Here is a 15,400-nt window from a genome sequence, read left to right as displayed (position 1 = left end):
ACATCGTCAACTCCCACCTCTGGAACATCGCCAACCATAACCTTTGGAACCATCAGCCTCCACCTCAGGCCCTTCCCACCAGTGATTGGAGAACGCCCCCAACTCAGTCACATCAGGACTCTCCAGGATGACTCCCTCCTCCCCAAAGCCTGAATCAAATCACTCTTTTCAACTCCTTCCACTCAATCTTGTATAAGACCTTGTCCTTGCATCCAGATAGCTCCTTGGCCCATTCCCTCTCTGTGGTGTCTCAGACCCAGTATTCCTGTCCTACAACTTTCCTTTCTTCAACCCTGGATTCTAGGCTCCCTTTGAGAATGGCATCAGCTATTTGTGGAAGTGCTTAAAACTCCTCTGGAATTCCCTTCCTAAATCCCACTGTTCCTCTCGAAAATCACCATTTTTTGGCTCAACTCCCACGTTGTTCTTCGTCTTCTGTGGAAAAGCTTATGATGTTTTTTCTGTTGTTCAAGGAGATCAGCAAGGAGAGGTGAGACCACACTGGTGCTAATGTTGGCTTTCAGCCCACGAGGGTCCTCTAAAGCACCAACATGTAGCCCCATTGTTTGGAACCAATCTGTACAAATACTCAAATATTGGGCATCTCTTCCAAGGCCCTGAGCCAATCCTGAACTTACCAGGCATCATGCTGATGAAGGCCAAAGTTCTTTGTCCGATAAAATCTCGACCAATTGGATCATGGTCCCAGACTAGGAAGCGGACAAGAGCAAGTTCAGGCATGTGCAGTGTGAACACTAGAGTCTCCTCCCACATTGGATTAAACCCTGCAATCACATGAGGACATCACCCAATCAGATGTGACCGATCAGCAAGAGACAGGGTGAACAGCAATTAAATACAGTAAACCTCCTGGTGTCTGGAATTCAAGCAACCAGCTTGGTCAGGCTTTGCTCCTAGCAACTGTTTGAATAAAGATGGAATATAATGGTGTCTCCCAAAGAGCTGGTTGATGCCGCTCGCTGTTGGGGTGACTCTCTTAAAGCATCTCCTTATCCCTGCTTAGTAAGAGTCACCCCGGTCAAGGCTTTATCTGTAAACTTGGGGGTGGGGGGGGGGTTAATTATCTATAATGCTTTTGTTTGTCTTTTGGGCGGCTCCATGGAAGGGGAGAAATGTGCAGACGGTTAAATGTTTTCAAAGAATGTGACTGAAAGTAAAGTAAAATGCTTTAAGGTTTCTATATTCGTTTCAGTATAAGTACAGTGTAGTATTTTTGTCTTTTAAACTGTTTATTCTTAATGCAGGGGTATTAGTTAGGCATTGTAAGAGTGAGTCTCAAGTATCCGGAAAATATACTAATCTGGCATTGACCAATCTCCATGGAAGCCGGAAACCGGGGATTTTACTGTACTTCCTTAAGACAGTCATTAAGTTATGGAAATTGAGCATATATTTGTTTCAAGGATAATTTGTGATAAAGATATTGTGACTCTGTTATTGGATGTAGATAGATTGAGTTAAAGTTTATTATGATATTTAGGGGTGGGCAACCTTTTAATTATTAATTTAGACATACAGCACGGTAACAGGCCATTTTGGCCCACAGGTATGTACCGGGGTGTAGGTTAATTGGGCGGCACCGACCTGTGGGCTGAAATGCCTGTTACTGTGCTTTATGTCTAAATTAAAAATTAAAAGGTTGCCCACCCCGATATACAATGTATATTATGCCCCAAAAGTCTTACTTGCTGGTGATTCATAATAAAGACAAAAACCACAACAGAGTGAAACAAGAAAGACTGCAGATGCTGTGATTGCAGTAAATACACAAAATTGCTGGAGAACCTAAGCCGGTTCCACAGTGTCCACAGGAGGCAACTGGATCTGCGCTGGATGGGTCACGTCTCCAGAATGGAGGACCATCGCCTTCCCAAGATCGTGTTATATGGCGAGCTCTCCACTGGCCACCGTGACAGAGGTGCACCAAAGAAAAGGTACAAGGACTGCCTAAAGAAATCTCTTGGTGCCTGCCACATTGACCACCGCCAGTTGGCTGATATCGCCTCAAACCGTGCATCTTGGCGCCTCACAGTTTGGCGGGCAGCAACCTCCTTTGAAGAAGACCGCAGAGCCCACTTCACTGACAAAAGGCAAAGGAGGAAAAACCCAACACCCAACCCAACCAACCAATTTTTCCCTGCAGCCGCTGCAACCGTGTCTGCCTGTCCCGCATCGGACTTGTCAGCCACAAACGAGCCTGCAGCTGACGTGGACTTTTTACCCCCTCCATAAATCTTCGTCCGCGAAGCCAAGCCAAAGAAGGACAGGAGGCAAAGATATAACTAAGACAGAAGAGCAGCAAATATCTTTTGGTTAATATTTATCTCTTGACCAACATCACATAAACAGAGGGTTTAGTTATTTATTAAAACACAGGCTGTTGTGTAATGTCAGTTTGAAAATATTTCACTGACTTAAAACTTGGTGGGACATCTTGAAAATGTAATTGTGTTACACAAAGACGCTTTTTTCTTTCCAGTAAGGTTTCAGGAGATGCCAGAGGGTTATTAATGGACAGTGGAGGCTCCCATAAGTTGATGAATCTTTGTGCTGTTCTATGAGAAGCCAGCAAAGGTTGGAAGAAATGTGTCAATGGCACCCTCCCCAGTTGACCATTGCTCTGGTGTTGGATGCCACCTGGTGGTTGGATGAATCCAAGAGAAATAGCGATCATGGTAATATGCAACATGGTAACAGGCCTTTTCAGCCCACGAGCCCATACTATCCAATTACACCCAAATGACCTACAATTCCTGAAGGTTTTGAAGGGTGGGAGGAAACCAGACTCCCCGGAAGAAACCCATGCAGCTACAGGGAGAACGTACAAGCTCCCTACAGGCAGTGCAGGATTTGAACCTCCGTCCCAATCGTTGGTGCTGTAACAGCATTGTGCTAACCGCTACGTTAACAGTGCCGTTCTGGTTTTGATCGCCAGTAGGGTAAATAACTGAAAACTTACATAGATTTAAAACTCAAGAACAAAAGTGAGCATTAGTTGCTGATAAAAACAGAAATTTCCAATCTTAATCATGTGATTAAAAAATTTCGACAGTTGTACTACGGAGAGGATTCTGGCTGCTTGCATCGCTGTCTGATACGGAGGTGCCAACGCTCAGGACAGGAAAAAACTCCAGAGGGTTATTAACTTGTCTGCGATAGAGTGAAGACTGGGGCTCGTAATGTCGCAGGCCACCTACAAGAGGTGGTGTGTTAAGAAAACAGCCTCAGTCATCAAGGACCCTACCATCCAGGCCATGCCCTCTTCACACTGCTTCCATTAGGGAAAGGGTACAAGAGCCTGAAGACAAGAACTCAGTGGCACAAGGACAGCTTCTTCCCCTCTGTTGTCAGATTTCTGAATGAACAGTGAACCACAGACACTGCTTCAACTTCCTCTTAATTTTGAACTAATTTACTTACTTTTAAATCTAATTTTAAAGCAATATTTGTACTCTGATGCTGCCCCAAAATAACAAATTCTGTGACATGTTCATGGCAATAAATCTGATATGTAATTTCAAGGTTTCAAACCTGTCTGTTCAACTGTGGAAGGAATCCTGACCCAATGCAATGTCAGTGTCACCACATCAACAAATATTTTTAAAATTCAGACGTACAGCAGGGCCACAGACTCTTCCAGCCCACAAGCCCACTCCCTCTAAATACACCAATTAACCTACAATCCCTGCACGTATTTAAAGGGTGGGAGGAAACCGGAGCACCCGTAGGAAACCTAGGCAGACACAGTGAGAACACACAAGCACCTTACAGACTGCACTGGATTCGAACCTGGGTCACTGACGCTGTAATAGCATTGCGTTAACTGCTGCACTAACTCCTGTGTTCAGCACAGAGGGATTGCCCCCTCTTTGCCCCTAATAGGCACTGTATTAGAGTCACTGAGCACAGAAGCTGGTCCTTCAGTCCACATCTCCATGCCCATTGTAAAGTAGCCATCTATGCTAGCCCAGCTCTTGCTCCATAGACATTAATGCTTTGATGATTCCAGTGTTCGCTTTGGTTAGCCAAGCACAACCAGTTATAAGTCTTGCCTACCCAATAGATCCAATGAGTCAGGTCTGATTCCCCAAAATGCGGGCGTCACTCACAGACACCTCTCTACCCTTTTCCTGGCCAGTGTAGAGCTTCACTCTGCCCCACCTACTCTGCTTACCGTTGTCATCCACCACTCTGGTCTGCTCCTTGAAGCAGTCAACAGCCATGCCGATAATCTCCACCTCCACAAAAGGGTCGATTATCTACAGAACAAATGCAAAAGAAGGCATTGATAAAGGACCCAGTCATTATAACTCAGTTATCCAGCTCTTAATGGTATTAAATAGCTGCTGTTATACACTCTTTACCCCAACCCACTCCATGGAGTAAACAGGGTGATGGATCAACCTCCTTCACACCTCAGGTCACAAAGATTTTCAGGTGGCTCGCGATGGGATTTGTACTGACATTCCCTGGATGGTCAATCCAAGGCCTTAATCATTGGTTTTCCACAGGTGGTGTGTGAATGAAAAAAAGGTTGAGGGTAAGAGGTTTGGAGGAGAAATGAGAAGTAATTTATTTCACTCAGAACATGGTTGGTATTTGGAACAGACTCCCTAAAGGGGAGGTGAAGTACATATCCTGGTAACGCTGAAGAAGTATCTAGACCAGTGGTTATCAACCTTTGTTTTTCCCCATTCACATATCACCTTAAGTAATCCCTTACTAATCATAGAGCATCTATGATATAAGGTGGTGTGTGAGTGGGAAAGAACCACGAATTGTCAAGGCAAAGAAGCCGGTGGACCAAGTACTGGCAAATGCATACTGTACATGCACAGGCATTTCATGTACAACACAGTTTTATATAGCGTGGGGTTTGATATAACACGGTTTCTAATTTTAATATAGTAATAACGAAAAAATGTTAACTTTTATTCATATTGCGTTACCAACAATGGTGCAATAATTTAACAATGCTCGTCAATCTGGGTTTTGCACCTTTGGGCTGTGACAACGTGAACTTGATGATGAAACTCTCATTGAAATGGATCAACAATGTTTATATAAAGATGAGCCGCAAAATGAAGATGTTAATCAAGTGCCAGATTTATTGGAAAAACCAACAGAGCTTGCAATTACCTTAAGGATGTAGAATTGATCATCAATAGGAGCATTAGAGTTCGGCAAGAATTACAAAATGCTATTTGCTGTTATAAAGATGCATGATGTAAAAAAGACTAAAGATCGCAAATAGCATTAGACAAATATTTTCTTAAACACTTATTGCCAATAAAGATATGTCATTTTTCAGTTTTATATATCCCTTTTAAATATTTTATCCACATGTTTGCTTTAGAGTTCTTGGTATTACATTGAAGTGCATTGTAATAATGCTTTGAACAGTGCAGTTTTCTATAACACTGAACTTGCTTGGAACGTATTAATCATGTTATACCAGGTATCCCTGTATAGGGAATGGTATAGATGGGTACGATGGACAGGTGGGCCAAAGGACCGTTTCTGTGCTGACTCTATAAATCTAATCACCAAGTATTCACTGACCTCTCCTCTGTCGCCCAACATTGAATCTTTGGGTTTTGGAAGCTGTTGGCCGCTGATGATTCTCAGGACCAATTGTTTCTTTATCTGTCCAGATAACAAATCATCTGCTGTTGCATTAAAGGTACCTGCAAGAAAGCAATCCTTTAGTAGAGAGAGGTGCAGCATGTGAAAAGTCATCTGAATGAAAACAAACCTTCTCCACACTCCAGAAACAACTCCCGTGATGCAATAAAATGTCCTCAGGAATTCACAGAGGTGTAGATCAGTCTGCCAAAGAACTGTGTGATGAGCAGTGGCTGATCCCCTGCTCTCAAGAGCCCTGAAGTAGGTTTGAAGGCATGATTCGCAGACAGGGCGAGTGGAGTGCATAGGTGAAGAAACTGAGAGGAAACGGCAGGGACCAGGGTCTGCAGGAATAGTGGTAAATGGGACTTGCAAAGGGGTAGAGTTGGAGGACGGCAGAGATCACCCAGCTTGTGTGGCTGAAGGAGATAACTGAGAGGAGGTTCAGTAAAGCTCAGATATGAATCAAGTTCAAGAATGACAATCTTTAAATCAAGGCATTGATAAATAAGATCTAATGAAGGCCAAGGGAGCAAATCAGCAATAGGACACATTGAAGCAGAAGTAAGGCAAGGTGGACAGAATATCAATAATATTATGATCACAGTGGCCCACATTGGCGAACAAAGGGCAAAGCAAAAAATATGTTTAACAGATAAGGAGCATTAGACAAGGACCTTGTTGTGGATACAATGCATATGGGCATCATTAGGGGAGGATGTTGTTGAAGGATACAGCATCGTGAAACATATTGGGGAAGGACACTCTGGATGTACACATTATATACTTATTACATTGGGAACATGTTGGTGACGTCTACAAGAGAGGGAAATGCTGGTGAAGGGACCAGTCATTGGACAATTTGGTGATGGGCTCAGTGGGGGTGAGACAAATGATGGGTTCAGAGGGGGGAGGGGATACTAGGGTTCAGTGGGGGGAAGATTTAGTGCAGGACACAGGATACTTTGGACACTATCCTAGCTGTGTCTGTTGTTGTCCCCTTTGTTTCTTCACACTTGGGATGGTGGGACAGGTGGGGGGTGTTCAACACCAGAAAATTCGGCTTTCGATGGCCATGACGATCAGGCGGCTGACACAGAGATGATAATGCATATGCTCTCGTGCTTCCATCGACCTCTTTCTTCACTGAGCTGGGATGTAGATTCACAACTGTCCCCAATGCCAGCACCAACATCTTCACCATCAGTGTGAAATGTCAACACAGTCATGGTGAAAGATTGGTCCAATGGTCGACATCATATTTGAGTGGAATGGATAATTATACCGACCCAACAACTGGCTGTTGTACAGGTTTAAACTGAAGGGAGGAATAGATAGATGAGTTCAGTCTGTCCCAAGTGATCACGCATTGGTCTGCTGTGGTATTTGCTGCCCAATAACTTAGGTACAAAAACCACGCCCAGCAACAGTAAAGGTCGAAACCAGGATCCTTAAATATCAAACAGAAATAATCATCCCAGGAGAGTGGGAATGTGATATACCCTAATGCAGTGAGCTCCTTAGAATGCAATATGAATCTCATAGTCACACAAAGGAAATGAAGGGTCTAAGGTCAGGTTGCCAGGGCGAGATGGATTGGGGCAAGTACGTTGACCAGTGGACTGTGCAAGCCTTACGGTAAAGAAATGACTTAACACAAGGGAGTCCTAAGCTGCGGTATGGTGTTTCCCAGACACTATCAAATGAATGCAGGAGTTGCTGTAAGTTACTGATGATATGTCCTTTAAAAGCTGGTCAGGGTGATGTCTACCACATATCTCCCTTTCCCCCCCACCCCCACCACCAACATCCTTATTTGGAGAAGAGATTTTTATCCTACTAGAATGGAGATCTGGTGTAAAGGAAAAAGGCTCTCACCAATAACTAAGGACCACCCTTCTGCCATACAATGATGGGGCAGATCCATATGATAGTATCAGAGGTGAAAGGTCAGAGCTGAGTGTTAGTATGCCAAAGTGTGCACTCCCGTGAACACACACACACCCCACCCTGCCCCACAAATACATGAGTTTATTCTTCCTTACCTCGAGTCATACATTTGGGTTTGAGAACATAGCCACAGTTTCCATTGGAGTTAAACTTGGCTCGGTTAAGTTGTAGAACTCTTCCTTCAGACTGGTAGTTCAATGCAACTGGAGAAAGAGAGAGAGAGAGAGAGACAGAGGAGGAGAGAAAGAGAGATCGAGAGAGAAAGAAAAAATGAGCCTGTTTATGTACATTAACAACCTTCTAAACATTCAACCCACTAAAAGTATTATCATTTATACTCTACACTCCCAATGCTCCACTGAAGGTGAAGTGAAATCCCGACACAAAGAGAGAGTACTGTCTGCTGACGTTCAGAGAAATGCTTACTCTAACTGTGACTGCATGATGCCGCTCCCTTGCAGGCAAGTGGATCCTATCTCTCATGAATACAATTGATTCATCAGTTGCTAAGACTTAGGACACATTTAATTCAGTGGTTGTACTTTTCTCCTAAAATCAATCTCCCACACCAGCACCAATCTCAGGGACAGGAGGAGATTGCTTTGTTATTTGCTCATGGTCTGGGATCAGAGTATTGCACTCAGATCTGGTATTGCCTGCAGCGAGCGTAAGTGGTAGTGGGTCTCCTTTATGAGAATCTACTGATTTACTGGCAAAGATTCTCCCATGGTGCTGCTGATAGGGCGTTTCCGGATCTAGACCAGTGACAATGAAGAACAGGTGAAGCATTGACAAATCAGCATTGTGTTGACTTGGACAGAACACTACAAGGCAGTCAGGCTCCCGGACACCTGAAGCCTTTGTCCTTCTTAGATGTAGAAGTGCTAAGGCAAATAACTGGAGAGTAATATCTTCAATCTGAGGCGCCTGCAAGCTCACACCAAGACACAAGAGAAACTTGTCCGTGAACTACTCTTTGCAGACGATGCCGCTTTAGTTGCCCATTCAGAGCCAGCTCTTCAGCGCTTGACGTCCTGCTTTGCGGAAACTGCCAAAATGTTTGGCCTGGAAGTCAGCCTGAAGAAAACTGAGGTCCTCCATCAGCCAGCTCCCCACCATGATTACCAGCCCCCCCACATCTCCATCGGGCACACAAAACTCAAAACGGTCAACCAGTTTACCTATCTCGGCTGCACCATTTCATCAGATGCAAGGATCGACAATGAGATAGACAACAGACTCGCCAAGGCAAATAGTGCCTTTGGAAGACTACACAAAAGAGTCTGGAAAAACAACCAACTGAAAAACCTCACAAAGATAAGCGTATACAGAGCCGTTGTCATACCCACACTCCTGTTCGGCTCCGAATCATGGGTCCTCTACCAGCACCACCTACGGCTCCTAGAACGCTTCCACCAGCGTTGTCTCCGCTCCATCCTCAACATCCATTGGAGCGCTTACATCCCTAACGTCGAAGTACTCGAGATGGCAGAGGTCGACAGCATCGAGTCCACGCTGCTGAAGATCCAGCTGCGCTGGATGGGTCACGTCTCCAGAATGGAGGACCATCGCCTTCCCAAGATCGTGTTATATGGCGAGCTCTCCACTGGCCACCGTGACAGAGGTGCACCAAAGAAAAGGTACAAGGACTGCCTAAAGAAATCTCTTGGTGCCTGCCACATTGACCACCGCCAGTGGGCTGATAACGCCTCAAACCGTGCATCTTGGCGCCTCACAGTTTGGCGGGCAGCAACCTCCTTTGAAGAAGACCGCAGAGCCCACCTCACTGACAAAAGGCAAAGGAGGAAAAACCCAACACCCAACCCCAACCAACCAATTTTCCCCTGCAACCGCTGCAATCGTGTCTGCCTGTCCCGCATCGGACTTGTCAGCCACAAACGAGCCTGCAGCTGACGTGGACTTTTTACCCCCTCCATAAATCTTCGTCCGCGAAGCCAAGCCAAAGAAAAAAAGAATATGTCTATGGTGCTGCAGCTTCTGAGTGGAGGAGGTGGAGGGAGTGAGTGTTCAAGGAAGTGGAGAGTATTCCATCAGCTCCTCACTTGTGCCTGGTGGACTGGAGAAAGGCTTCGAGGTGCCAGGAGATTATTCCTTTTCTGGAGGATACCCCTTTCCCTCTGCTCACAGAGGGCATGTAGCTGGGCCAGCTGAGTTTTTGCTAACCCGGAAGATGTTTATATTGGGGGAGAGGCAATGATAATGAAATTGAATGTCCAGGGTGGGTCAAGTCATTGGGTGTATTTAAGGGAGAGATTGATAGGTTCTTGATTAGCCATGGCATCAAAGTTAAGGAAAATGACGGGGAATCTCATTGAAACATTTCAAATTGTGGACAGAGTAGATGTAGAAAGACTGTTGCCCATGGTGGGAGAGTCTAGGACAAGAGGGCACAACTTTAGGATTGAAGGGTGCCCATTTAAAACAAAGATGCATTGTAATTTCTTCAGCTCGAGAGTGGTAATTCTGTGGAACTTGCTGCCACAGGCATTTATGGAGGCCAGGTCATTGGGTGTATTTAAGGCAGATTCTTGATATTTAATATTGGTTCTTGATTAGCCATGGCATCAATGGCTATGGGGAGAAGGCCAGACAGTGTGGCTGAGTGGGAAAATGATAGAATGGCAGGGCAGACTTGTTAGGAGCACCCTGTGTCTTTGTGTTAAATGCCCTCTTGTAGCAGCCCATGTAATGCCTGTGTTCCTTGCCACTGATCTGCCCATGCCCAAATGTTATCGAAGTATTGTTGACCTTCACACATTGATTCTGGGTCTATCATTCATTGAGATCCTGTCTGATCTGAATCTTAATGCCTGCCCCATCTGACGTAGGTCATTGCAGAACATTGACAAGCATCAGTGTGGCAGAGCAGGCAATGCCATCTTGCACTGACAGAGCAGAATACTCCAGTTCAAATTTGGCTTAGGTGTTACCATGTGGTGAAGCTTTGGGTACAGGGGAGAAGGGTGGTTTACTTACCGAGCTGGCAGCCTGCGTTCCAGAAGGGCTGGGGGTTGAAGTTGCTGGAGTCGACCCTGTAAGGGGATGGATAGATGCGGGAGAGTTGCTGCTGGTTCACCCAGAGGAATTGCTGGGGCTTCTGTTGCAGGAGCTGGTGGGTTTTCGCCTCGCTGAATGATGAGACTTGCCAACTGCTCACAACTGCTGAAGAGAAAACAAAAGTAAAAACACAGAGTTGCCGGAGGAACTCAGCAGGTCTCGCAGCATCCATAGGAGGTAAAAATATACAGTAAAACCCCTGTTATCTGGAATTCAAGCAACAGGCAAAGAGAAAGTGAGGAAAATAAATAAATAAATCAAGGGCCCGAGCCCTTTATCAAACCATGAATAGAAAGGCAATCACGGCACACTCAAAGTGGCTGTACACTCAGGAATGGCTTGCTCTTCTCAACCACCCATCTCTGCGCCTCAGACCTCTTCCACAATCAGCAATAGTGACCACCATTGGATTGGCTGTCGGGATATGGTTCGAGAGTCGAGATGGTCACACAACAGTTTCACATTTGTCATGGAATCAAACAACGAAGAGTATCCCTTTGCCAGCCCAACTATACACTGTACACCCCACCCTTGCTCTCTTTTGCCCTTTCCTACAGCCCTGCAGTTTTCTCCACTGACCCTGTGTTTTTTTGACTGAACTTAATCTGTCTAGACCAGGGCTCAGTGGCTTGATTGCCAACCACTCCCAGCTATTTCCCCCCCCCAGACTGAGTTGGGGTTACCGATAGCTGTGCGGTCTGAGCACCATTGCCATGGGGATACACCGGGCTTTAATATTGCTCCCAGAGCCCACTGCATGACCAAGGATGGACTGGCCCAAATTCTGGTGTTACCTTGCTGTCCCTGTTCTCACACCCTCCAGACATCACTGAATCCATTAGATATTTTCACGGAGACAGCTGGACTAATAAATCAATGCATTTTGTACCACCCACCTTCAGAGTCGATATCGTACATGCCGACAGACTTTGTGTATTTAACGAGGTCCGAGAGGGCCCGGGACAGTTTCATGGTCTTCTTCTGCCTGCCACTCCTGGAGAAAGGAGGAGAGGTTGAAAGAAAGTTACACCTTATCAATCAGGTGGAGTTAATGTAAGTTGGGACCGATAATTAAGAGCTCTAAACAACATTTGTTAATAGCTCCTTGGATATCCAGAGTGCAGGAATCTAAACACCCTCTAAACAATGCCTTTTATAAAGGAGCTTATACATCTTTCACATTTCACTGTTGACCACATACCACATTCAAACAAAAGTATTCTTTGCACATTTAAGGACTTGAAAAAATTTAAGGTAGCTCCAATGATAAAGCTCATTGTGTCCATCCCGACACATAGATTCAGAAAAGGACTGTACTCTTCCACATTCCTTTTAGATAACTGATCCCAAATTTGGTGTCAGAACATTCTTCCAGAAGTCAATTCACTCTACTCTATGAGATGGATCAACTTTGCCATTCCCCTGTTTTTATCTCTTTAATTTGAATGAATGGGGTGGCATGGTTAGTGTAGCAGTTAGCACAACACTGTTACAGCACCAGTGATCGAGGTTTGAATCTGGTGCTGTCTATAAGGAGTTGCATTTTCTCTCCGTGTCTGTGTGGGTTTCCACTGGGTGCTCTGGTTTCCGCCCACCATTCAAAATATACCGGGGGTTGTAGGTCATTGGGTGTAATTGGGCAGCATGGGCTCATGGACCAAAAGGGCCTATTTACATGCTGTATGTCTAAATTTAAAGTTAAATGCTCCAACTCGGGAACATTAAGTTGGAGGGGGGGGGGGGGGAAATGAAGATGAACAGAATGGACCCTGCAATTGTCATGTGACATCATTGTTACTGGAGTGAGAGAAGCTACCCTTGGATCTGGACTTTCCATTCTGAATGAGACAGAGTCAATGGCCAATGTGGATGATAGGACTAACCAATCGCATGTCATGGTACACCTCCTCCAATGTTTGTTGTCCACTGGACAATCCTTCTGCCTGCTTAGAAGATTCTTCTGGGCACTGCCAAACTCACTGCTTTATTGAGTCCCCCTCCCTATTGCTCACCTCGTGTAGTGCACCATGCTTCGGCCAGCAGTGGTCTGAGGCTCATGATCTTCTTCATCATCTTCCAGGCTTGATGACTTCTTCATCTTCACAGCTTTTTTCTGCAATGTGAATTGATAACACTGATTGAATAGCCATACGTTCTGACAGTACAATGTTTCTGATAGTTCTGGTGTGGGAGTATATGGCGAACTTACTGAATTGGTATCCAACACTCTAAAGCAGTGCTTCTCAACTTTTTTCTTCCCACTCACGAACCACTTTAAGTAATCCCTATGCCATAGGTGCTCTTTGATTAGTAAGGGATTACTTAAAGTGGTATGTGAGTGGGAAGAAAAAAGTTGAGAACCACTGGTGTAAAGGAAAGGTGTGCTGTGGTTACCAGGGTGCTCGTTGAGAATGGCTGCTCTGAGTCAACATCAGAACAAATCGAAGCGGGGTGCACAAATTGCCATTCGTGTTTGGGTAGGGGACATGATGGCCTGTGAATGCCAACCCCCCCCCCCCCATGTGTTGACCCTGGCTGCTCTAAACCTTGTTTACCCACGCACCTGTTCAAATGTATTAAAATTGTCATCATTGCACCTGCCTTCACCTCAAGTACTTTATAATTAGTGAAGGACTTTTGAAATGCCATCTCTGAATACTGTAGGACAGAGTAAATTTCCCACACACATCAATGGCCATGTGGTCTGTTTAACTGATGATGGTTGAGGATGATGTGTCACCAGTCTGGTGAGAACTCCCCGCACTTTTTCAAAATAGTGACGTGGGATATTTTTACACCCATTTGTGTGGGGAGGGCTAAGACTAATTGCATCTAAAGGATGTTAACTCTGACACCGTGGCATTCCCTCAGTAATGCACATAGCCATCAGCCTGGATCATGAGCTCGTTTCTCTAGAGTGGAGCTTGTTCCTCACAATGTCTTACTCAGAAAGGAAAATGCTCTGCATTCAGCCAGAGCTGGCCCCTACTGTACAAACAAGTCCACAATGGAGAGGTCCCTTTGGAACTTCATTCATTGATTCGCTACATAGCATCAGAAATTGCGCAGGTGACTCAGCAGAGCCAGTAAACTTCGAGCTCAAGACTTTCCCGCACGTTCCTGAAAGAGTCAACCCCACTGACCTTGCGCTTGGAAAAGCTGCCAATGAAGGAGCGACTTTGCCTCTTGTTGGTTATTGGATCTTCTCCAGAGTCTGTCCCATCGTCAGTTTTACTCTGCCAGCAGAAGAGAGTCAGCCGCATCAACAGAATGGAGATAAGCAGACAGGTTCATGTCAGCAAATAACTAGTCTGTGCATGGGATATGATGTTTCGTGAATTTGATTCAGTTTCTTGAAGCACCCACCAAGGGGATTGACGAGAGTTAGGGTTAGGGTTCAGCCTAGTGGACTTTAACGAGGTGTTTGACAAGGTCCTTCATGGTAGGCTGGTCCAGAGGTTAGGTTACATGGGACCCGGGCGAGCTAAGCAATTGGGTACAAAATTGGCTTGGTGATGGGAGTCAGAGGTTGGTCTTGGAGGTTTGTTTTTGGAAGCCTGTGGCCAGTGGTGTGCCTCAGCCAGTTGTGCTGGATCCCTGATTTGTCATTTATATTAATGATTTGGATGAGAATGGATATGCCTGATTTACAGACAACACTGACATTGTTCAGCACACAAAAGTGTTGGAGAATCTCAGCAGGTTATGCACCATCCAAAGGCAGTCAACATTTCTGGACTTGGCCCTTTGTTGGGAGGTAGAAACTTGGTAGTGTGATGGTCACTGAAGAAGGTGTCCAAGGTCACAACTGCATCTGGTCCACCTGGGTAAAGAATGGAATTTGATTCTGACAAGTTCAAAGTGATGCAATGTTGAGAAGTTAAAGGAGGGCAACACATGCACCGTGAACAGTGAGACCTTGGGGGTATGTGCAAAGTTTCCTGAAAGTGGCGATACATTTGGACAGGATGGTGGGGAAGACTTGCGGCAGGCTTGCCTTTATCAGTCAGTGCATTTACTACAAGAGCCAGGAAGTTATGTTAAAAATGTTGTGAAAGATCAGAATATATTTCTGAGATCACTCGGAGTAGAATGCAGGTCTGCTTGCCGTGCTGTAGGAAGGATGCGATTAGACAAGATGGGACTATTTTCCTGGAGCAATGGAGCTGAAAGGTTATAAACGTCTGTAAAATCATGAGGGGCAGATATTCACAGTTTTCCTTCCAGGGTAGAGGAGTTTACAACCAGAGGGCGATGGTGTCAGAGGGAAAAGAGATAAAGGGGACCTGAGAGGAATGGTGGAATGTGATGGAGATTGATACAATTATGACAATTAACAGATATTTGGATGGGTACATGGTTTAGAGTGATTGAGGCCAAATGCAGGCAAAAGTGACTAGATCAGTCGGGCACCTTGGTTAGTCATGAGGTGGGTTGAAGAGCCTGCTTTTATGCTAACTTTAGAGTCATGGAGGGGAAGAGTGAGAGAGGGTGAGAGAAAGAGGTAATGCATCTGTGTGAGAGAAAGCGAGATTGACCGAGAATGTGAGAAAAGGAACCCATCAGAGAAGCTTTTCATTAATTTAAAAGTCTCAGGAAACTATTCAGTTTCGCAGCTTAAATGTCTTAGACCTTAAAATCTCACAAAAGAAGCCACACCTACATCTGAAACTATCCTGGTTAGTCCTCATTTATCCAGTTGCTAATGACCATGAAAACACCACTT

The 15,400-nt window shown here is 45.1% G+C and overlaps 1 protein-coding gene across 4 annotated transcripts in view; it reads right to left on the bottom strand.

The window, feature by feature from the left end:
- plch2a (phospholipase C, eta 2a) overlaps nucleotides 1-15,400 on the bottom strand; it is a 315,314-nt gene that overhangs the window by 33,810 nt on the left and 266,104 nt on the right. For 3 of the 4 annotated variants that reach the window (XM_069918570.1, XM_069918572.1, XM_069918571.1), the window contains exons 10-17: nucleotides 13,818-13,910; nucleotides 12,687-12,787; nucleotides 11,571-11,668; nucleotides 10,594-10,779; nucleotides 7,692-7,799; nucleotides 5,584-5,708; nucleotides 4,196-4,280; nucleotides 639-785 (exon numbers count right to left, since the gene is read on the bottom strand). In XM_069918570.1, the coding sequence (XP_069774671.1) occupies nucleotides 639-785; nucleotides 4,196-4,280; nucleotides 5,584-5,708; nucleotides 7,692-7,799; nucleotides 10,594-10,779; nucleotides 11,571-11,668; nucleotides 12,687-12,787; nucleotides 13,818-13,910 (943 nt within the window). The remainder of the gene's footprint in view (nucleotides 1-638; nucleotides 786-4,195; nucleotides 4,281-5,583; nucleotides 5,709-7,691; nucleotides 7,800-10,593; nucleotides 10,780-11,570; nucleotides 11,669-12,686; nucleotides 12,788-13,817; nucleotides 13,911-15,400) is intronic. The other variant, XM_069918573.1, reaches the window with a different exon arrangement.

Source organism: Narcine bancroftii, chromosome 2, assembly GCF_036971445.1.
Source record: "Narcine bancroftii isolate sNarBan1 chromosome 2, sNarBan1.hap1, whole genome shotgun sequence".
Classification (NCBI taxonomy): domain Eukaryota; kingdom Metazoa; phylum Chordata; class Chondrichthyes; order Torpediniformes; family Narcinidae; genus Narcine; species Narcine bancroftii.
Note: the sequence above shows the minus strand (reverse complement) of the source record. Positions and strands in the feature narration are given on the sequence as shown.